General features: G+C 34.8%; 1 protein-coding gene across 4 annotated transcripts in view; it reads right to left on the bottom strand.

The window, feature by feature from the left end:
- CSMD3 (CUB and Sushi multiple domains 3) overlaps positions 1–25,231 on the bottom strand; it is a 605,903-nt gene that overhangs the window by 239,385 nt on the left and 341,287 nt on the right. For all 4 annotated transcript variants that reach the window (XM_064646451.1, XM_064646458.1, XM_064646466.1 and 1 more), the window contains 4 exons: positions 15,378–15,560; positions 13,979–14,305; positions 8,435–8,629; positions 1,254–1,392 (listed from right to left, as the gene is read on the bottom strand). In XM_064646451.1, the coding sequence (XP_064502521.1) occupies positions 1,254–1,392; positions 8,435–8,629; positions 13,979–14,305; positions 15,378–15,560 (844 nt within the window). The remainder of the gene's footprint in view (positions 1–1,253; positions 1,393–8,434; positions 8,630–13,978; positions 14,306–15,377; positions 15,561–25,231) is intronic.

Raw genomic sequence — 25,231 nt, 5'->3', positions numbered from 1 at the left:
TCATTTTTTTTAGTTTTCATTTTGATTTACAAGACAAGAAAGAATAATTTTCTCTTAATTTTGAATTAATACGAGTTTTGATTAGTTTTCGCAAGAGGGAGCTATTCACCTTTTTATGTATTCTAATTGGTAAAAAGTTTGGTAAGTCTTTATTTTAAGTGAGATAAACAGCAATAGTGATTTTGGAAGACTAGCTTTCATTTTATGTTAAGGATAGGAAATACCTTTGAAATGTCTTTATTACTTGTCCTTTGATTGTATATAATGTTCCACGGTCACTTTATTATAGTGTAAGCAATAGTACTAGAAAAAAAGTTTTGAACAATCTTATCACAATGAGAAATTTTGCTAAGAGAATATGGAGTTCACATCCTGCTAAAAACAACTTTTGAATTGTATTAAAATCAAGAAATATCTTCTCTTTTAATCAAGTGTGCCCAGGAGTAGTCAAAATATGCTGCATAAAGATCAACTGAAAAGTACTTGCATGATATTTGTGCACTATAACTTTGATCATCAAAGGTGCTTTTTTCCTGGATTTTCATATAATTTTATTAATATTTACAATTAAAAATAATCTAAAACATCCTTGAAAATATGTAGAAAAGTATTCTTTGATTGCATTTTCTTGTTTTGCTTTCTAATAAAGAGCTTAAACTAAATGTCATGAGAAATGTAAGGTGCTAAGCACATTTCAATCTTTAGAATTGGGAATGGACCTTAGTAAGACATGGTAATGTAGGAAAAGTAGAATGCTGCAGTAATTTGGGGAAAGTGGAACTCCATCCTGAAAGTACACAGTCCTTTTACAAAAACAGATCAGCTGATTTGATAGTTAAATATTCAGAATAGATAAAAATATGAATGCATTCAATTCAGTTTTCACAGTTGATTCAGATTTTTAGAGTTGAAGTTTTCATGGTTTTGAGAGAAAAAAAGAACTTTGTAATTATCATAGCAATATGGTGACATGCAAATTAAAAAGTTAATCTTCAAAAATAGACGAAGTTTTTAATTGGGCCAGACAGGCTTAAATATGTGCAAGAGGGTTGAAATTTCAAAAGCTTTTCAGCACATCAAGTAGAAATTTCACTGAAGATAAAATTTATGCTCTGAAGGTGTTTTGGAAAGTCCTACCTAATAATACAATTGCTTGATTTGAGTGATAGTGAAAATAATGTTATGACAAAGCTAATAACTCCTGTTTCTGAGTAAAAACTGGAAAACATTAAATAAGAAAAATTAGCAAAGACCTTTCAAATGTAATTTTGATGGAGTGTCCTGGTTCAGCTTCTATCACCCACTCACAATTCAAGGAATCTTTATAATACCCTGGCCAGCCTGGAGAGAGAATTACTCCACTGGGAGATGAAAAATGCCCACCACATGGAGCTAAAAATGAAACAAAGAGAAAGGTAAACAACACAGATTAATTACATGTAATTCACAATTATAATTTTCAATCATGATTGTCACTTTCCATTAGTTTACCATGAAAAATGCCCACTACATGGAGCTAAAAATGAAACAAAGAGAAAGGTAAATAACATAGACTTCTTATATGTAATTCACAATTGCAATTTTCAATATAGGGCAACTATAATAAACAAATTTTAAAAATTCAGTTGCAAGAAGACGCAAAAAAGATTTCAAAGCTGATATATTCTATGGTGTTTAGAATTAGATGAAGATTAACTGAAATAAGACCCTAAAAACTTAAAATAAACTGTTCAATAATTCTCACAACAGGTTTCTTTTTTTCTACTGTATCCTTACAGTACAATCTATTTTCCTGCAATAAAGGAAATAATCCAAAGCATAGTTTCTACAATATGTTATTATTTTTGCTTTTAATTTTGAGCAGAGAGATTTGAAAAACTTGAAAAAGTTTTAGTTGAGTATAAAGCTGGAAAGCAGTGAAGTGTTATTTAGCTTTGACATAAATCTACTGTCATAGCACATGCATTTTGCTTGTCATGTTGGCAGTTCTTATTCCTCATTCATGAAAAAGACCTACTTACCATTCTTCCAAGATTAGTTGATGTTTTTTAAGCACTTGGAAAATATAGATCAATATATACAAATATATAAATATTCTGCAAGCAGAATTACTAGAAATAACATGTAATTTTTCTCTTAGAACAAGTGAGTAATTTTAAGTATTTCAGTGGTTTAATGGCACATTAATTACAGTAAGAATCTTCACAACTGTAAGAATTACAAGGATGAAGAGAATTTCTGAAAACAATTCTTAAATCAATACCAACCCCCCATGCCATGGGCAGGGACACCTTCCACTAGACCAGAATCACAGAATATTCTGAGTTGGAAGGGACCCACAAGGATCATTGAGTCCAGCTCTTAAGTGAATGGCCCATACAGAGATTGGACCCATGACCTTGGCATTACTAGCACCAAGCTCTAACCAATTGAGTTAACAAATAGGTGAAGAAAATATGGCACAGAATGAGGGAATTTTCCATTAGTTCTTCAGTGTTAAGACAGTTATAGGGCAGAATAGACATTCTCAGAAGTAACGATTAGGTTTGACTGAAGCTGATTTTGGCTATGGAGAGTGCTAGTCCATCCCAAAGATGCTATAATCTTATAGTCTTACAAAGCTCTGTGTGGGTTTTTAATTTCATGGTTGAATGCAAACCCGTTTCATCTGATGGATCTACATGCCTATGAAAGTCAAGTGCATGTGTCATCACACTTTTGTGAGATCAACACCACCTCTGTGTTATGGATAGGTGAGGGAAAGACAGTAGGAGTACTTGTCATGCTTTTATTTTTTTATTTTCAGTAGTAGATTGATATTCCCTAGAGAAATTAATTCACAGAACTATCTTGAGTTATCTAAGAAATGCAGTAATTGAATCACTAGAAGTATTACCATTTTTAAAAGAGGTAAAAAAATCATAATATTTTTCTAGCAATTTAAAATACCTAGATATCTAGAGAAAAAAGTCAGCTTCAGTGTATATATATATATATATGTATACATATGAACTTTATCATACATAATAATCAGGTAGGCCACATGGTAACTTACAAACACTAGGAAAACATTATTTCTTCATTTAAAAGGATGCTAGGGAGTGATGTCCCTCAGGCCTCTGTCTTGGGACTGGTACTCTTTAATATCTTTGTCAATGGCATAGACATGAGATCAAGTGCACCCTCAGCAAGTCTGCAGATGACATGAAGCTGAGTGGTGCACCAAAGGCAGGCTGAGAGATCTGGGGTTGTTTAGCTTGGAGAAAGGAAGGCTTTGGAAGACCTCACTGCAGCCTTCTAGTACCTTAAGGGTAAAAAGAAGGAAGAGGGACTTTTTATACAGTTAGAGACAGGACAATGGGTAATGATTTTAAAATGAAAGGAGGAAGGTTTAGATTAGATTTTAGGAATAAATTCTTTACTCAGAGGAGTAAAGAAAGCACTGGAACAGGTTACCCAGAGAAGTTGTGGATGCTCCATCCCTGGAATTGTTCAAGGCCAGATTGAATGGACACTTGAGCAGCATGATCTAGTGAATGGCACCCCTGCCCACTGCAGGGGGATTGGAACTATATGATCTTTAAGGTCCCTTTCAACACTAACCATTCTACGATTCTGTGCTTAAATACTTTGTTGGTTCTCATAAATATTGGAGTAAATACATTAGACTATAGAACTGTGAAGGCATGACCAGTTTATTGTTATCATGGGCTTATTGTTATTCTTTGCTTAATTGATAATCAAGAATTTGATACAGACCAAATTAGATTTGGTGAGCTCCTCAGGATCTTAAACCTCAGGGACTAAACCATTTTCTAAAGGCAAATCTTAGAGGTTTGTTTTGTTTGTTGGTTGGTTGGTTGGGGTTTTGTTTGTTTTTTAATGTATTTCCTTATTTTTAGTTTTATGACACTTTTCTGAAAAAAATTCACCAAATTACTTTGGATTTCACCAAGCCTCAAAGTTCATACACAGTTGACATAATCAAGCTGAAATTTTTCCCCCAATTTCATTCTGTGAAGGGAAAGATGAGCTTGCTTTGTCTTTGCCAGATTCACTCACTAGAAACATACATGTACTTATTTAGATCATAGACATCTATATGTAGGCCAAGATTTTCATTTTGCTAAGGTTTTCTTTTATTGTTCAACAAAGTATCTTAGAAAAGAACTAATAAACTGCTTTAATCCTTTAATTTTTAAACATAGGGAAAAAACTTTGGCCTCTTATCAAAACACTTCAATACTCACTTCCAAAGCAAATGAGATATGGCAGGAAACCTTTTGAAGATGATGGATTGAAAACAATCCTGCAGAGAAGGACTTGTGGATATTAGTAGATGACATGAGCCAACAGTATGCACTTGCAGGTCAGAAAGCCAAATGTGTCCTGGACTGTGCCAAAAGAAGTATGGTCAGCAGTAGGTGATTTTTCCTCTCTGCTCTGTCCTTGTGAGAGCCCCCCATACTGGTACTGGCATAGTACACACCATTTTCTATATTATTCTGTACTTTTCCACTAGAAAAATAGATTAATTTTGCTCTCTTTGACACAATTTCAAATTGAAGACCATGAATTATTATGCATTTGTCTGATCTTCATTTTTTCTCAGGAGATTACCAAGCTTCTATATTAAAATGATGAACTGTTATAAATAGGTTTTGTTTTTTTTTTTAAGGACATATTAGCCCATGTTTCCCATAATATGTAGGGGAAAAAAAAGGGTTTCTAAAAGTTATGTAGATTTCAGAATTCAATATATTACAAACATTTCTAAATATGCAGATTCAGACTTGTTTTCATCACTGATGTTTTTAAAATGGGCTTTCTCATCTTTTGTGTTAAAGCCTCTTTTTCATACTACCTCCGGCAAATAGTATCAGTCAAGCAATAAAGTATTTAAATTCCTATTCGCCTCAACAACTAGAAGGTTAATTCTCCAGCATTCATCATCCCTATATTTTATTGTATATACCCACATATTCATAATGTATAGGGAGCCTACAAACTACAAAGTATATCAACAAGAATAGGAATACCAGATGGCCTTATTCTGAGCCAGTATACTACCATAGTTAGAATACATTACTGCTAAACTTGTACAAAGTTCCATATTCTCACCACATTTTCATGACACATTAAAGATTATATTTAGAATACAGCAAAAACCTCTATTACAAAAATACACCTATGTATAGTACATTAAAAATAATTCATTCTATAAGATAGCCTAAATTTGGAATAATTTCTCTTTCTAATTGGGGTCTCACAATAACGAAGTGTTTTGCTGCTGTTTTAGGTCTTCATCTTTCTTACCCATCTCCTGATTATGATTATTCCTGATGCTTGCATTGCAAGATTCCATAGATTTTTTTCATTTGACTTTCACCATCACAACCTGATTTCCTAGACCCAGGAGTCCTTGCCTGCAGAATAGCTGGGCTATTTGGCTGATCTTAAAGAGCTTGTTTTTTTAGAAAATAAAACTCTCATCTTGACAAAGGATTGTTTCCCTGACCTTTTTTACATTGATTTTCATCTCCTATTCTTTTTTCTAGCCATATTTGATGGTTGCCCGACAGATTCATTCCCAATGTCTGCGTGTTCAAAACAAAACACTAGAAATATAACTTAACTAGAGGTTGTCATCAACCAGAATCTATTTGTCAAACACAGGGATATGCCAAATACTGAAAGCTAATCTTAGTCTGATCTAAGAATTCTTACAAAGTCATTTGTATTTATTTCTTTGTATAGTAAGGTACAGGTGTTGAGACAGGAAATTTCGGTATGTGAGTATGAAAAAAGCTTTGAGGATGACAGGCTAATCACTGAATGTCTTGTAGATTCATAGTTTTAGTCATGTTTTTTTCCAAGAGCTTATCACCAATGCTACAGAACCACAGGATATTAAGCATTACAGGAGTTATGCAGGAAGACCAAGGTTAGAGCTTCAGCACAGGTACAACAGCACAATATTAGAATAGATTATGGGAATATCCTCCATATAACCCTCACAGGAAGGATGAAAGGCACAAGGACAGGAATCCCAAATTCAAAATCATCAGAGAGCAGCAAAAGCAGGACCACTCCACTAGAGAAGAGAAGCCAGGAGCACACATACACAAGCATACACTGAGTTAGAGCCTTCACAGATCCAGCTCTTCCTGAGCAAGGTGAACAAGTCTGGACTGGTTACAGGAAAAGGGTCTGGTAACAACCAAGTAACCATCGGACGATGCAATTTGATGGGTTAGGTCTGAGGCCAAACCAGGAAGTCACATGGGCACATTGAGCCAAGAACAGCAGCATTGCTGAGGCTGGGATCACAGCCCCAGACTCAGCAGAAATAGGATCCTGGGCCATGGGCAGGGCTGGGAGGAAGTCCCAGCAGAGGCTGGTCAGGACTGCCCTGAAAAATGAATGTGCTGACCCTGTCCATCTGCACCACTTTTATTACCAAATAGCTCTCTGGTATAAATTGTAATTGCTGACATTTCTGCAGTGGAAGGAAAAGTGCACAGCAGTGACATTCAGTGTCTCCTAGTCAGAATGTGGAGGTTATGCCTTTGACTCAATATATATGACAATGAAATTACAAGGTGTGTGTAGAGCTTATACGAAATAACCGTGTAGTACAGGCAAATGTGCACACAATCACTAAAAATTCTGAACACCCTAACAGACCAAATTACATTATTAGTTTGAAAATATTTTAATTTGTCTTTCAATTTTATCTGAAATTTTAAAAGTATATCTAATTTTAAATATGATAAAAACATCTAATACAAATATACCCTTGTCTGAACCTTTAGGATTCCAATATATGCTCCATTCAGAGTATCCAGCCACCTATGGATCAGATTATCTTCTGCATGGACTGACACTAAAAAATATTCCCATTAATTTAAGCTTTTAATGTAACATTAAAAATGCAACTTTATATTTTATTAGCAGTGTTAGACAGCTCCATGAAGCCTATATGAAAGCAGAGGCATTATAGCCTATACTAATCTTGTCTAGTGAAACTGACCCACCTTATATCTATGAAACAATAATAATTTATCTCAGAAACTAAACGAATGTGAAAGATATTATAAGCAGTCAAATTAATGTATTGAAATTATGTAAATTTTTTCAGGAAGGCAGTTACATAGTGAAAACAAAAACTAAGTTTTCGTTTAAAATAAAAACTCACAAACCATAAATCAGAGATTATATTGTTATTGATTAAATATAATCATTACAAGCAACTGAATCAATTTTTCGCCTTTAGAAGAAGAGATCTTCAGCTATAGGCAATGAAGTAAAAATTATGTTTTGGTATCTATTAGTGTAAACAAGTCCAAGGAAAAATGCAAAACACTATGGTTTATATGTTGTGATGTATGAAGTATTTAATTTCTATAAAAAAAGAAGATCAGTTGCTAAGGGAATCTTTCCCAGCCTAGGAGTCACTGTTGATGGAAGAAACACAAGCACTGCAACAGAGGGCTAAAACATCTCAAAAAGTTTTAAATAGCATGGCCAAAGACCCAAAAGAGATCAGCATCTTCATTCTAATCTAATATTATATCAACAAATGTCACTGAGCATTCAAATGATTTTAAATTGTTCATCTGTTTGAATCAGGAAGTCAATATCTGTATATTGAAGAAAACTTATATGAAACCAGGTGAAAAAAAATTTTAAAAAATCAAAGCAACAAACCCCTACAAAACCCCCAGACTTCTGCTCAAAAACATTGAGTGACAAGTTGGCAGGAGATTTAAATATCATAGCTGAAGAAAAGGAGTCTTCAATATACTAAAATAAAGTTTGGGGAACAGAAGGATTTTCTTGTTTTCTTCTCCCCTGATATTTCTTTCTCCTAAGTATTAACTAGGCCAGTCATGATACTGATTGGACTGGAATTCCAAACTGCAGAGATTAATATTATGCTTTTTTAGCACTGAAACTCTTTACTTTAAACATTTTTTCACATGAGACAAATATATTCTTTAAAAAGAAGTGAAAAAAAAAAAAAGGCAGGAGAAATCCTTTCAAGCAAAAAATGTCTCTGGGAAATGATAGTTCCTCCAGCACCACATAGGAGCTATCTGAAAGTATGAAGAGTGTAAAATATTCCCATTCCAGTTCTATTAAGTTTCTTAGATTAGCCTTCATCATTACAGATGTTATATAGCAGTGTTTACATCACTGATGTATGTGCCATTTTTTTCCGTGTTTTTCTTCTATCCTTATCACCGTTATAAGAAAAAGTCACTCCTGCAGACAGGTTTATAATAAAAACTCAAGCCTTACTAGACTCCTTTATTAAGGGCTAGGTTTTACAGGAGCTTTGTGCTACACTTCTGCAAAAATCTGAACTTCATTTGGTGACAAAACACATTACATCAGGTTCTCCTGAACCAGAAAGAAATATTACACATACCTCCACACTTAGGAATAGGTCCACTCCACATTACTTTTCCATCCATTAGCATACAAGTAATTGTTTCAGTTCCTTGTGTTTTAATAAATCCTTCTTCGCATATAACAGAAATTGAGCTCCCCAGCTGAAAATTGTCTCCAAAACGCCGAGCATTGATTGGCACTCCGGGATCTGGGCACTCATTATGTCCAAATGCTTTTTAAGAGAAGAAAAGAAAAAGGGGGCAGGGGGAAGGGGAAATAGTGTGATAACTCTTGCAAGTAACAGGACATTTTTAGGATTTTGTTCTGCAAATAAGAACAAAAAATTTATATTAGGAAACAAAGGAAACAATAAGAAATAAAAAAATTGATCAACATCAAAAAACGTACACCGGTACAAAAAATTGCTTAAAATATAAAGTTATACCAGCATGAATCTCATCTTGGACAGCTAGGTGCTGGCAGATTTCAGTGATGGCTAAGTTCTCCTTTCCAACAGTCCATCCTATCTAATGTTACAATGGGCCAGAAGCATCCTTCAGAAAGGCAGGGCAAGCATCTATGATATAATAACTTTAGTCATCTTCTGCATATCCAATTCACTGTCACACCATTTGAGCCATGCTGACCTCAGTATGCCTAATACTACTATATTTTATTTTATTTCTTGTACTGAATGCTCATGAACAGTGACAAACGGGGTTTTGTTGGCAAAAGAAAGAAAATTTTAATCTTTAAACATAACATTTTGTTTAAGGTCAAAGAAATTCCTAGTATGTACAAAATTTCATGTTTATCTATGGACAAAGTGAAAAATTTTAATTTATGTGTATACATCTAGATACTATAACAAAGCTTGACCATGTCTTTTACTGCAGAACACACCTTAAACTTGGAGAAGAAAGATCATATTTAACACTATCATTAAAATATATGTATTGGTTAGCTATTGTATTTTGATGTTTTATTTATGAACACTGTGCATATATCCTACATTCTTCAGAATGATGATTTTTCAGTGAGAACAAATATTACAAGCATGATATCCACCTTCATCACATATGATGACTTCAAATTGTATCTTCAGAAATATTCTTACATTTGGAAGCATCAGAAAGGACTATGGCCTAAAAAGATGTTTTTCACTTTTTTTTTTCCCCTGTAGTTTTACTAATGTGTCTGCTAGACAAAACATACCCATGAAATTTTTAAAAAAGTAATATTTCATTAACTTAGCAGAAAGATTTCTCAGATGTTGCATTGCAAAGGTATTACAAATCATAGCAACAGACAAGAGAAAGCATTTATTTATTGACATTTTGACTTAGGAAACACCACAGATATTGGGAATGAAAATCATGCTTTCACTGAATAGTTGTCTACCATTCAAGGATGACATTAAAAATTATGCAATCCCATACTTTTTCATAGGGGTTACAAAAACTTTTCCAATACTTTTAGTCACCACTTTTAGGAAGGGAATTGATTGTCTGTTTCTCTTACTACCTTCAGACAACACAGAGATAGATTTTCAATATTGTTATCTGTAAATGTAGATAAATTTTAACTACGGGTTTAGCTTGCTTGTGTATGACACCAGTTTATTAAGCCTGCAAAATCAATTCATTGCTCTATATTTCAGCTCAGGAACTGCTGCTCCTATGGAATTAATTGTACTGTATAGAATGGCTTTGGGAGGCAAGATAGTGAAAGATAATCCTTCCCAACAACGGCAGTCACTTTCTTAGCCTGGCTGCAGTTACATTACTTGATGGGCAAAATACAGTCTGCTGATGCTTCTAAAAAGCTTCATGGTGGAGCCGTCCTATTATACAAGCCTTAGGCTGAAAAGAAAAAGAACACACGGGTACATCCTTAATTAAATTTATATATTACTCATCAACAATAAATCAAGAAACCATGGTTCCTTATCAACTAGTTTTCCTGACTTGTATACTCATCAACTACCATGACTGTACAGGTGTACTAAGTAATATCTGGAAAAATGCCAGGAAGCATAGTGATAGATCAGAGTGATGTTGATATTCTGATATTAACTCTAAAGGATGTTAAAGTATGCATTTTGTATTAAAAAAAAAAATAGTGCAGGGGAGAAACTTCAGAGATCTCATGAGACTGGAAGGCAGAAATGAAGTTAATCAGAACTCAACCAGTATAAAATCTGCTTTAAAACATCTTTGGAAAATAGCACCAGCAAGGAGTGGTCCAGTGGCATAATTAATTATTTTAGTGGATTGCCCTATGAAGAGTTTCAGCTGGTAAATCTAGGAATAGCTAGCAAAGGTAATCCTTTCAGAGGAAATATCAGAGAATAAACCAAAGTTAAGAGAATATCAAATAACAAAGAGATACTTCATACTCAAAATTATTGTGAAATATTATTTAAAGCTATGCAAACAACTGGTAGCTTATTCAGAATATACATGTAAACTCACACTTTTTTTAGTGCATTACAGTTTGAAGAATTCTATCTTGAGAAGTACTGAGACTGAAAAAGTCTAGCAGGAGAGAGTGCCAGGAAAAATAGGCTGTAATGAACATACCCTATCACAGCAATGAAACACACTAAAAGCCCTCTTTAAATATAAACCCATCATCTAGGATTGTCAATGTTTTGGTCTACAGAGCTGAAATCACTGAATTAAATAGGCTGATGTCAGAGGCCCATCGTTTGACCTTTAGCAGGCTGCTATGCAACTCCTAAGGTTGTAGCTTTTGCTAGATAAAGCACAATTAAATAGTTGTTATGAAAAGAACAAGAAATATCTGCATAACTGAGAGAAACAGCAGCTCTAAACTTATACAAAAATATTTGCTCAGCACCACCTATACCCCAATCAATGAGAAACAGCTCAAAGCAGTCCACCAGCTAGCCTGAATGAATCTAGAAGAAGCTCTCCATCTCAAAACATCCATCTACATCAGCCCAAAGGGAGGTTGGCATGTGGAATGCCTACTCATGGAGGACCTCACAACTTTCTAGCCTGCTTTGCATCAGCTCCTTTGTCATGGGAATGAAACATCCATTCCCCTCCACATCAATGAAGATATTTACAGCACTAGTCTACATTCTTTTTAAAGAAGTAATCAAGTGCTGTTTTTGTGCCTACTATTCCTACTCTTGAAGGGGGCAAAAAGAGACTGATAACTTTGAAATATACCAACTGGTGTGTTAGAAGAAAATGCATATTTTTAACTAACTTTGGGTTTATAAATGCTAAGACAGAGTGAAATTCTACCAGTTCCTTTTTTTTATCATCTCTCTTGCCCTTAAACTATTTATTATGGAAAGATTACTTCTGTAATTTATCAGACTGCAGCTGTCCTTACTGAAGAAAGAGTAGACACATTTTTTTGAGATTTTTTTGCTTTCGTAAGTAAATTTTAGCTACAGAGTTTAACAGACACATGAATACCTCTATTCAAGCTTAAATACAATCATGAAAAGAAGCAAAAACTCTTAAATATGTTAAAAGAACATGAAAGAGAAAAAAACATAGAGCAAATATTATGACTTCTGTAAAGAAATATGGATTCAATATCTCATTTTAATTAAAAGTGATTTTATATTTCAGTAGTTCTGAATAACCACTGACTTTCCAATAATTAGTTAAACTACTAAGATATTTAGCTACCACTCTAAGTTTAGTTTGCAAAGATAACTCATATGTATAGAAACCAATAAGAAGTCACCACATTTTCTTCATATTTACACTTGATATTTGTGAGAAATGACCTGAGGATGAAGCAGATAAGATAGAGGGCTGAGAGTTGAAATACAAGGCAAAATTGGAAAAAGAATGTTTGCAGAATAATCTGGTGTCAGCTCATCTCTAAGTCTTAATAAATACTTCTCTGAAAGACTGACAACCTAAAAAAAAACAAAACAAAAGAGAGAGAAAAATCAAAGATGGACAGTGAAAGATGATGTAAGAAAAGTAGAGATCCATAGGGGAATTTAGTCCTTGAAATATTATGAAAATAATTTTAATTCTTAGCATTCCTTGGAAAAAAAATGTGGATTCTGGGTCTCTCAATGACAAACCTCACTTAATCTCATTTCCTCTTTCGTTAAAGGGATCCTCTTTGAGGATTTTTTTGTGGTTTGGTTTTGTTTTGTTTTGAGTTTTTGGTTGTTTGTTTGTTTTTGTTTGGGGGGGGGTCGTTTGTTTGTTTGGGTTTTTTTGTTTTGGTTTTGGGGTTTTTTTTGGTTTTTGTTTTTTTTTAAGTAAAACATCTTAAACAATTAATTTTTTTTCCCACATAGACAAGCAGGTAACACATTATTCTGGGGAGGGGAGATGTAGGTACACAGGTCTCCTTCCAATTATGCATTTGAACATTCTCCTACATCTTAAGTAAGCCTCTGGAATTATATATAAACTCTTAGACAATAGGGAAAAACACAGGAATAGTACTGGTCGGTCATGACATCAGACTTTTTGGAATGTGAAAATATCCATCATATTTTGCTTATTTTGTCTATCTGTTGGCATGGAAAGACTCTACCATTGGAAAGAAAACAAACAAACAAACAAAAAATACAAATGTGTGAGGTGGATGAGGTGGAGAAACTCTGGAGGATATGGAGATCCCCCCAGCAGACACTCCCTTATCCCTACCATCCTCTACACAGAGCTGCAAGACTGGAACTTCAGGCATTTCTGGTCCTTCCAATTTCCTTCCAACTACCCAAAAGGAACAACTTGGCTGAACTCAATCCTCATTTCACTGCTGCATATGCTCCCAGGGAAGTTTCGCACTGTATTTTGCAGTTATTCATGCTGTGGCTTTACAAATTGCTTCACCACATCTGCACTGGGTTTTGGTGTGAGATAAATGCCAAATAACTTGATAGAAACACAACATAGGCAGCTCTTCATACGTCCTTCAGAAGAAATGTAACAGTTCTGCCAGGAAAAACTAAGGTGGATAAGTGCTAATAGTATTTAGTACTGGAGAAGATTTTTAATATAACCTTCAATTATTATTATGCTGTCAGTAAATGTATGTAAGGAAGGTAAAACAGAGAAAAAGAAAACAAATCTATTGTGGTTTTATTTAGATAAGAGCTCCTATGGCTGCTCACTTTAACTGCATTGACTAGGAGATGCCCCACACTGCGATCATTAGCTCCAGGATAATATATACCTTCACAGCTAAACTAACATATGAGTTCTCAAGAATAACTGTTTTGCACATGTAATGATGGTGATTAATATTATGTAGCACAAATTGCACTATCAGCAAGTTCAGTAAAGTCCTGTTACACAATTTGAAACTTGTCCGGTTTGACAGTCATCAAACAATGATCTCTAAAGCCATAAATGAGAAATATGCACATATTTATCTCTAAAGCCACAAATGAGAAATATACACATACTTTCAGTCCTAGCACAGAATTTATACAATAATCCAAATGCCTAATGTAGCATTTTTCTGAAGGTGTATTACCATAGTGTCATGTTTACATACTTATGGCTACCTCCTAAACTGTTTGTTGAAAAATATGCATACACAATAAAAAAATACTATTACTCACTGTTATAAGTGATGTTAAATCCACGTCCTGACATTGAATGGTCAGCTTGAAATTCCAGACGCAAAATATGGCCATTACTGGTAAGATGGGAAGGAACTTCAGCACCAGTAAATGTTCCTATTATGGGGGAATCTGGAGAGTCACCATCTTTAACTGCAAGGAAGTCAAACTGAGATTCCAAGTCAAAGTCATTAAAGGAGAGATGGATTCGGCTCCCAGGGTCTGAAATTATTGTCCAGATACAGTTTAAATTATTTCCATATCCCTCTGGATAATCAGGTGAAAGTACTGTTCCCATCGGTGCAGTAAAATTGGAAAGGCAAGGAACTGCCAAAAAGAGAGAGAGGTTAGATAACAGAATAACACATTTCAATAAGGATTTATTTTAGTGCTAAATTTTTGTAAGAGATCTTAAAACTTGCTGATTACCTCAACTGAATAATTCATTATTTGTAATGATCTGTGAATCTAGAAGAAAGGTTGTTCTTTTTTTTTAATCTTAGTATTCCCTTCCTCTCAATAAAACTACCTCTCAAGCAGAGCCCCCAAGAAATAAACAACATCCTTGTTGCATTGGAAATCCACGGCAGTCCTTACAATTTAGCCATGATAACAATCACTTGGCACCACTTATTTAGATGAGCAGACCTCCCACTGAGCACATTAAAGGGGCAGAAAGTCAATAGTGCTCTTATCATTTGTTGTTCACACAGTGGCACCAGAAATTAACAAGCCTCAAAGAGACAACAGAGATGTTTTGTTGTTATCAGGATAATGTTTTATATTAAACCAATTCAGTTAAGTCATACTAAATTGAGTTGCAGAGATGAAAGCATCTGATTGCACTCTGAATATATTTGATCCATACTATTTTAGTGGAAAATTTAAGACAGGTGCTGCCACAAACACGTATCACAACACTGGTTTTACTTATGCTGTATAATGCAACTGGAAGAATGTCTATGATAATGTAAGTGCTAAATGGTATTCATACATGGAAAAAATGTAAATAATTTAAAACCTTGATTTCAATTCAGCAACTTCTAACCTAAGGTAATATGTTAACATATAAGACTAGCTATAAAAAGTGTATCATACATATAAAATCTACAGAATCCTACCAAAAAAAGCCAATAATAAAACACTGTATCAAATCACATAAAGACAAATGCTTTAATAGTTGCTATAAGAGAAAAAAGTATTTTAGCAGTTCTAGAACCTGTCTTGGGCATAATCATTAAGCAAACCCATTACTGAACAAAAGTAAATTAATCCAGCCAGCAGAATTAATTGTATTGTGCTAACTCTGAAATCAATTACACAAATTATTACCTATAAGTAAAAACTTATCATAATGTTATGTCTTAAAAATAATAATAAGAAAATATTTGGTACATACAAATACAGATTGGTATGTTTGCAGACCACTGGTTGTTTTCTTGGCAAATGATAGATTTCTCTCCAATTAATTCAAATCCAAACTGACACTCAAATCTTAAAACATCACGATTAGAAAATCCATCCCCTTCTCTGATACCATACAATGGTGTTCCAGGATCCCCACAGCTTTCCTTTTCAATTTCTGTTGAAATAAATAAGAAATTTATTTATAGAATAAAACAAACTTCTTCCAGGTATATGCTGCATCTCGAAAATTTCAAGTAAATTAAAATCTTCTACATAAGAACAGTTGCCAAAATGCACCACCGCGTCTGATTCTATACTCAAGCTTCTTAAGGAGGAAATTTCGTGTAAGGAATCCCATCGGGGGAATGAGTGAGTGGTTGTGTAGTGCTTAGTTGTTGGCTAGTGTTAAACCATTACAAGACTAGGGCCTTAGAAAAATCAGAACTGTTTATGTTTATAGACTACTTGAAATTTAATTTTATTTTGTAAAATTTTAGACAATAACATTAAGTAAAATATCACCAGTAGTACATGAGCTCTTAAAAGTAGAAATAGAGACCTGCCCACATTTCAATACAGGTCAGATTGACGAACCAATGGCAAAGAAAGGGAGTAGTGACAGAAAAGAATTGCCCAGAGTCAAAAAGAGGCTAGATATAAATAGGTAGCTATATAAACAAACTTATACACACACACATTATGTAAACACATGCAAAAACCAGCTCTACTCAAATAACATTTTACCACAGTAGTCTTAACTGCAAGGAATCTGAATGATTCTGTCCTATTTCTACAACTGTTAGAGGTATTATATTCTCTCAAATCGCATCCTGTTCTGAACTTTCAGTGGTAGTTAGAGGCATGGAGGGATCTTCTAAAAGCATTTCCACTCATGCCTTTCAAAAGTTCACAGGGCAATTCAAGCCATAATTATAGGTATGAGTTGGAAGAGACCTTAAATATCCTCTAGTTCCAACTCTCCTGCCATAGCCAGAGACACTTCCATTAGATGAGGTTACTAAAAGCCCTATCCAATCTAACTTTGATTACTTTGAATTATGGGGCATCCACAACTTCTCTGGGACACCTGTTCATAATGAAAAATGTCTTACTTATATTCAATGAAAGTCTATCCTCTTTCAGTTTAAACACATTAGCTCTCATCCTAGCACTGCACTCAGTGATGAAGAGTCCCTCCCCATCTCCCCTGTAAGCCCTCTTTAGGTGCCAGAAGGCTGCTATAAGATCTCCACAAAGAGAGGTGCTCCAGCCCTTTGATCATCTTCATGGCTCTCCTCTGGACCCACTCTATGGAGCTCATGTTTTTCTTATCCAGGAGCCCCAGAGCTGGAAGCAGTACTTCAGGTGGGGTGTCCCAAAAGTGGAGTAGAGGGGGAGAATCACTTCCCTTGACCTGCTGGCCACGCTTCTTTTGATGCAGCCTAATGTGCAATTAAGTTCCTGCTCTGTAAGAGCACATGGGAAGGTCATATCAATTTTTCATCCACCAATATCCTCAAATCATTATCTGCATGTCTGCTCACAATGCACTCTTCACCCAGCCTATAGCCATATTTGGGACTGCTCTGATCCAGATGCAGGAACTTGCACTTGGTGTTGTTGAATCTCATGAAATTCACACAGGCCCACCTCTCAGGCCTGTCCAGGTCTATCTGGATGTCATCTTTCCCTTCAGTGTGTTGACCACATCACACAGCTTGGAGTCGTGAGAAAACCTGTAGAGTGTGTACTCAATCCCACTGTCCATGAAACGCATTACACTGGTGCCAGTATGGACCCCTGAGGGACACCACTCATCACTGCTCTTCACCCAGATATTGTACTGTTGACTGCAACTCTTTGAGGATCACCATCCAGCCAGTTCCTTATTCACTTGTAGCATATTTGTCAAATCCATGTCTCTCAATTTTAGAAATAAGGATGTTGTATGTGACAGTACCAAAGGCTTTGCACATGCCCAGGTAGGTCATGCCAGGTCATGCAATTCCTTTATTCACCAACACTGTAGTGCCAATGTAGGAGACTGAGTTTATCAGGCACAATTTGCCTGTACTGAAGCCATTCTGGCTGTCACCATCACCTCCTTATCTTCCTTGTTTCCAGAAGGACCTGCTTCATGATCCTGCCAGGCACAGAAATGCGACTGACTGGCCTGTAGTTGCCTAGGTCTTCCTTTTTAAGTTTTTAAAAATGGGGGTTCTGTTTTCCGTTTCCTCTCAGTGGGAACTTCAACAGTCACAACTTTTCAAAGACAATGGCTAGTGGCTTAATTTCATTTGGCAGTTCCCTCAGGACATTCAGATGCATCTCATCAGGCCCCGTCAACTTATATGCCTTCAGGTTTCTTAGATGGTCTTTAACCTGGGTGGTCTTCTGTGGTGGGAGACACTTCACTCTCCCAGTCCGTGTCTCCATTCTGTGAGGTGAGTGGTGTGGCTAGAGCACTTGCTAGTGAAGTACAAGGCAGAAAGATTTTTGAGTACCTCAGCCTCCTCCTTGTTTGTTGTAGCCAGGTCCCCTCTTTCACTCATTATTGCAGGTACAACTTCTTCCATCTTCCTTTGTTCTCCTATGTAGCTGAAGAAACTCTCTTTGTTATTTTTCATTCCCTAGTCAGGCTCAGCTCCAGCTGTGGCTTGGATTTCTTGATCCTCTCCCTGAGATGGGACCTCAGGAGGTGTCCAGGCTCCTGCTCAAGGCAGACCCAGCTTTGAGCTAAGACCAGGTACTCAGGGATTTATTCAGTTGGGTCCAGAAAACCTCCCAGGATGAAGAATGTTCTGGTAAACCTGTTATTGACTGTGTGTGTGGTAAAAAACAGTTTTTCCTTATATCTAGTCTTGTTCTAACCGTGTCCGTTGCACCACCAGCCTTCCATCATGCACCAATGTAGAGTCTGACTCTGTCTTCTCAATAGATATTGACAGGCTAATATTAGACCCTACTTCTACAACTCCCTCAGGCTCTCCTCACAGGGCAAGTGCTCTAGCCCCTGATCTCCTCAGCAGGTCTCTGTTGAAGTCACTGCAGTTAATCACTCTCTCAAAAGTGGATGTACTGGCCTCCATTAGAGTCTGACCTATTTACTACTACCCTCTATCCTATCATTGAACCTGTTGGGGTTTTTTGGTTTTGGTTTGGGGTTTTTGGGGAGGTTGGGAGTTGTTTGTTTGATTTTGGGGGGTTTTCTGGTTGGTTGGTTTTGTTTTGGTGTTTTGTTTTCATTTTGTCTTCCATCCAGTTATCTCTGAAAAAATTCTTGCATTCAAGTCAAGACATTATATTCATATATCCAACTCTGGATGAGTGGACAGAGAGAAAAGCTTTGGTAAGTTTAAGGTAGGCAACATCTACTGCTGTTCCCCTGTCCAGTGACCAAGTAACCTACAACAGAGCAATCAGCTTGCTAATTTAATTAATGAATTAGGCATTCACAATCACTTCCTTCACATGCCAGAAAAGGGCATCCAAGAAGACTTGATCCATGATTTCCCCAAGAACTGAATAAAGGTCAGCCTGCATTTGGATAGGTCAGGCTTTTGTTAAAGCTCATAAAACTTTTTTCCGGTCTTTATGTATCTCTCATAAGCTTGACAAACCAGCAAAGATTGGAAAATGGCCTTGGAAGGAGATTCACCTGTTCTTTTAGTTCTTGGGTGCAGTCTGTTATGTATTAGAAACTTGTAAAGAAAATATTGTGCTCAAGATAATAAACCTAGGAATGCACTCATCATCCACAAATAGAGAAAATATGGTATGTAAGTAACAGAAATTCAGAACAAAATGGTTTTTTCCTTGTCTAGTCCAACTATCACAAACTTCTTTCATGAGAGATGATAATTATAAAAAAGATAGAAATCTTAAAAATAAAATTAACTTATCATATGCAATAATAGCAACAAATATCCCAATACCATAGTTTGAAAATTTCTCTTTAAAGGTCTTGCTACTACTTTTTTTATATTTCCATATATTTTGACTATGAGAAAAAAACCAAATAAATAGCATTTTGATTTCAACTCAATTTTTCTGGAGTAATATTTTCAACAGCATGCACTTGATTTCTCAAAGCTTTCAGCTATTAAGGCTCTAAAACCAATTAAAATGTGACAAAAAGCAAATAAAGGACATTCCATTTTAAAAAGAAAATGAAAAAGTGTTGAAGATTATTTAAAAAAAGATTTCACAGAGTTTTGTAAGGCTTTATTTTTCTGTTTGGTTAAAGAAAAATCAAAAACAACAAAACAAAACCAGTCAATAATAAGCACAAAACCCATTAACTTTTCTTATTGCTTTATTTGTATTTTTTAAAACAGATCTAGGAGAAGACTAATATAATTCATAATTTTTAAAAAATAAAACCAGGTTCAAACTCTCCTGAGATCACAGACCTCCAACAAAAGTTACAGCTGTCCTGAAGAAACAATGTAAAATATCCCAAAGAACACATGAACTCACTCCTATCTTCAGTGTTGGTGAGACTGTTAATGTCAAACCTACAGAACTACTCAGTTTTTAACTGCCAAAGAAATACAAAGTTTTCCTAGGCTGTCCTTCTGGACTAATACTACTCTAAGTGTCTAAGTCACTTCATATTTCATTTAGGAAAACAAATGCATTCTATAAACTAGTTCTCCAACAAGTGATTACATTAAGTATCTTAATATAGTTTTCTCAAATAGTATATGCTAGACAGTAAATTTATTTATACCTACTTAAATTTAGTCTCCTTTGGGGCTACTAATATGATGTAGTTGGGCAAATGGTTCTCTTTAATTATTATTTCATCCCAAACGACAAAAGTTTCCATGTGTTTTGTCAAATTTGAAAATATATATATATGAGCAAAGCTATCCCTGTTAGGACTTAAAGGAACAGTTTCTGCATTCAAAAATTGTTAGGCAGACTATAGTTATTTACAGGAGCTACTTGGAAAAAAAATTCCCTTATCCTATGTGATTGCTGTATTTGAGGGATTACATCCATAGCCTTATATTGAATTTGCTTTCATAAATGAAATTAAGTTGGACGAAATGCTATATGAATAACAGGATTAAATAAAATAAAATGTCTCTAAACCTCATTTGTATCCATTTACGTTTATAGCAAATATTGCCTCAGTATTTTAAATTTGTCCTGCTTGCATTGCTTGCAACATTCTTATATACTTCTCTGTAAATTTTGTATTAGCATCAGTTCTATTCAGTTATTTCTATTAAATAGTCCCTTTTTATTTTGTAGCCTTATAAAAGGTAAAAAAGAACATCTAACCATAAATAAAATTTGGTAAATGTGTTAAAAATTAATCAGGCATGTTCTTTTGTGGTTTAAGGCTTTTGAGACAGAAAAAAAAATCCATTTTTGTTTTCAGATTTTTTTTTTTTTCATGAAGAAGGACACTAACAATAAAAGAAGGCATGATTTCTGGTAATGTGAGAGATCTATAATTTTTTAAAGACTAACTCCTGGTCATACTCACTGATGCTTTTAGATCCTCACTTCGGAAACTCAGTGTACAAATTTGTAGTTTGTGGCTGCACAACACTAAATTAAGTTAATAAATGCCAAAGTATTCTCTAACAAGAAATGTCTAGAAAACATATCAAATTGAGGGAGAAAATAAAATAATAATATAAAGAAAAATAAAGTAACCATCTCATTTTGTTTTAAATTATCCTTATGTTATTTTTGTATATCGCTCTGAAAGATTTTACATATTTCTAACCAGTGATGTACTGAAGGGAGAGCCCAAGGCTACAGTAGCCACCAGTATAGGGATAGCAAGATAGGAATGCTCTTTTTCTCTTACCCTCTGTCTTTGTGAAGGACAGGCCCATTTTGGAGGTGACTAAATGGGGCCTTGGGGAAAAGAAATGGTCATTTACTACACAAATGCATTTTGACAGAATCACACTGGAGTTACAGCTTGCAGAGGTAACTTGTCTATCTTTTCCCTTCTGTAACTCAAGCGAAAATAAAAGATCAGAATGTGATTCTTACAAGAAAAACAATTTCAAAAGAAAAGTGATCACTGGTGCACAGTGGAAAAGTACGATACTGAAGACTTGTTACCAGTTCAGCAGAGATTCAACATCTACAGTCCTTCAGAGAAACACCAGGCAAAGACCAATCACTGTTTACTTTAGCAACATTTTAATGCCCATTATTTGTTTTACTGAACATATCAATGGATATATGAAATACAACTAGATTTGTTTAGTCATTAGTAAAATTGAACTTGAATTCACTATATATTATTTTTTAAAACTAAGAATACTGGATTAACTAAATACTAGGATGTGAAAAGAAACAGTGTTTGAGTGTGTGATTCAAAAAGGATAAAGCTGGGTGTTTAATATTTTAAAGGTTATCAATACCTTTATTTCATTCTAATGATCAGATTTTTATCTCTAGGTTCCATGTCTTGGAAAGTCCAAATATATATTAAAAAAATGTTCACTTTTTCTACTATTTTTACCCAGAACAACTAGTGTGATTTTTTTTTAGCCTCAATTCTGACTACAATAGGTTTTATATTTGTTTTTGTTTCCTTTTTTTCCCCCCTTGTGTGCCTAAGAGACAGGAAAGGAAAATCTCCTCTAAGATACGGTGTGGCTATTTTTCTAGCAATTAGGAAGTGTGAGGATAGGGAATTAATCTTGCCCTGATTTTAAAGAGAAATACGATGGAACAATGCTTGTAGCAAAACTATGAAAACTTGCACTTCACATGACCTCCAGCTGCTCCTCACTGCTCCAGACGAGACACCCATTACAGTGTTTTGTAGCACCTTTCTATTACAGAAGAAACAGGTACATAAGAGGACAAAAGGAGAGGAGAAGGAGGATTTATAGATACAGTCTTATCCCTTTATGAATTCACTAGGTGTTTAGTCTATAATGTGTTATACAGAACAGCCATTCAAGGGTATAGTGAAACTCTATGTAGAGAAAAAAAACATCTATAAAAGATGTTCTTTCCCTACCATGTGGGTGGTGATAACCTTCTGTACCCTTGCTGAATTGTGCCAATTGTCAGGGTACTTCTTATTTCCTGATCATATAAATTGATGAGCCAGAATGTGAACATTTCACAAAGGAAAAAAAGGTAATTAATTGAGGGAGGATAATTGGTCTAAGGTTACTTATAGGAAAGTCAGATGAGGTTCCTCTGAGAATGACGTGGGAAAACAATAGCAGACACCATTAAAAGTAATATTTTATATATAGCACAGGCTCTCAACATTCCTAGTATAAAAAACCAGTTACACCATTCTCCATGATAATAGATTTTTCAGAGGGACAGCAATAATATCAGAATGATTTTTATTGCATTTTTCATCTAAAGTTTTCTACTATCAGCATAAAATATTTCCTAATTATGTTCTGTTATATATTTTTAGGTACTTACAGACTTTATGGGTATGCATACTTCCTTCTCTTTCTATTCAGGACCATGTTCTGTATCTTCAAGTTGAGTTATTTACTACTCAGCCAGCAATAAACTGGCCCAGCTAATGAATGAGCCCTCTGGGGCTTTACGTAATAACTGCACCTCCAATAAAATAAGTTACTCTCTTAATTTACGTTTAGAAAATAAACTGGTATGTAGAACTTTATCCACACAAACAATTTAAAAGCACCATGGGACTTCTCATTCATATAAAAGTTCGCAAACACTGCGGTATTTCCCAAATTTCTGTCAAAATATTGCTAAATCCCACTATCTTATTAATTCCAGATTTGCTTGCAAAAACAGCTGGTATTTTATCACTTGATGAAATTTCACTTAAAGTTGCCTCAAGAGATTTCTGTTCCCTGCATAATTTTATTGCCCCAAACCTTATCAGTATGGCTTTCCTCCTTCAGCCTTATTGCAGTAATACTTGCTTTGTCTCAGTATAATTTTGATGTGACGATGCATGTCAGGAGAGACGTTTTATGCTCCCATTATGTTCTTCTGAAACTGCAGTGTGTACATACATCTTTACATTCCTGTTTGCCTATTCTTTGCTTCCCAACCATTACAGCTTTTAATCTACAATGCCTTTCCTCTTTAGCTAATTTCCCTCTACCAATAATCTAGAGAAGAGGTTGGAAGGAGGCATGTTACATTTGCTTTTATTAACACAGCTGCTTCAGCCTGGAGGAACTGCATTTGGGTGTAGTTAACTAATTCGAGATGGCTTTTGCTTAATGTACCTGACTTAAGCTGACTAAAGGTGAATCACTGAATAATTTGAAGAAATTTTCAGGTAACTATTTTATTTTAAAGGTTAAAATATAATTTGACATTCTGGAGTCCTATATAACATAGTTAAACCTTGAAAATTAAAGTATTTTTGTTAAAGAGAGAAAATATCTATGAATTTTAGCAGCTCTCCCTTAATGTAACTTTTAATAGCAGACAACTACCTTGTTAGCTTTCTTTACGGAACTAGAGATACTAGACACTAGCAAGAAAGAATAAATGGAAAAAAAAAATACCAAGGAATCATATCTAAATTTTCATCCTTTACAGTTTCAATGCAAATACACAGAATACCCCTTAGACCAGCAGTTACTGCTTGACCTGTCAAAAGGAAATAACAATGTGAATGTGTAGTCACCACATGCAGAAATGTGTGTAATAATTTTCAAGGTAGCATTAAGACTAAAATCCATTTAACAGCAGTTACATAAATTCTATAATTACTGTGCCTGAATACTCTTTATTTAAGTGGATAGGGCTTTTCTCATTTTAAAATGAGAATGTTTTTCTTCAATACCTTAAATCATTTGATTTCAATGAGAAATGTATAAGCATGTTGTTAATCATCATAAAGAAATTGAAGCTCCAGAGAATGTGGTCCTTTGATGTTTACAATATATTTTACATTATGATAAAAACACGCAATATACTATTTTAATAATGTGAGCAGTAACAGGAACCCCATTTGTGTAACTGATGATTTAACTTTCACTCATCTTTAGACAATCTTCAGGAAAATAGAACGTTTCAATAGATTAAATAGTTTCATCTCCATCTGCCAGTATGCTTTTGAAGATCATATAAATAGAAATGAAGTAATTCAAGGGATTTTTTTCTGGCACTATGGGAGTCAGAGTTGTATAGAGGATTTTGACTCTTTTGTTATGCATAGTGCTTTCTTTTTCTTCTTTAATGGTAAATACATGCAGATAGAAGCCCAAAGCCAAGATTGTTGAAGCTATCATCAAGAATGTATCACTTGACACACACCGAGTTTTTCTGTGACAACTGTGAATCTATTTGCAGCTGGTACATTATCTATAGAACCTTTCAAATCTGTTATGTCTTACAATATCAAGGCACGTTTTCAACCTGCACCAGCTCTGCAACTCTTCTTTAATGACAATCAATAAACTCTATCCTCTGACGCCTTGAATGATTCCATAATGTTCTTTGCATCATATTCTGAATATACATTTGACTATAGAACAGCACCAACGTTTTCATATGGTAGCAACTTTATTGTCATTAAAACTTTTTCAGTTTTGCTGAGCTAAACATTTAGTCAATGTGTAAGACTATTAGTTTCACCTTGTGTTTGCCTTTGCAGAAGGTCACAGAACAGAGCAAAAGGAAGTCTGTAGAGAAACAGTTAGAAATTCCTATTAAAAAAAACCAAACAAAACATGCTAAAATTGTGTGTTTATCCACTCATACAGGAGTAATAAAGTGAATGATATTAACAAAATACCTAAACAGCACTGAAAGAAAGAGTATTTATGGGAAATGATGGAACACCCTGAGCACCTTCTCAACTAGAATTTGACAACATGAATTATGTGGCAAGAGACTGAA

The sequence above is a fragment of the Pseudopipra pipra genome, chromosome 1, assembly GCF_036250125.1.
Source record: "Pseudopipra pipra isolate bDixPip1 chromosome 1, bDixPip1.hap1, whole genome shotgun sequence".
In the NCBI taxonomy this organism is placed as follows: Eukaryota; Metazoa; Chordata; class Aves; order Passeriformes; family Pipridae; genus Pseudopipra; species Pseudopipra pipra.
This window is presented reverse-complemented; position numbering and strand designations above follow the sequence as displayed.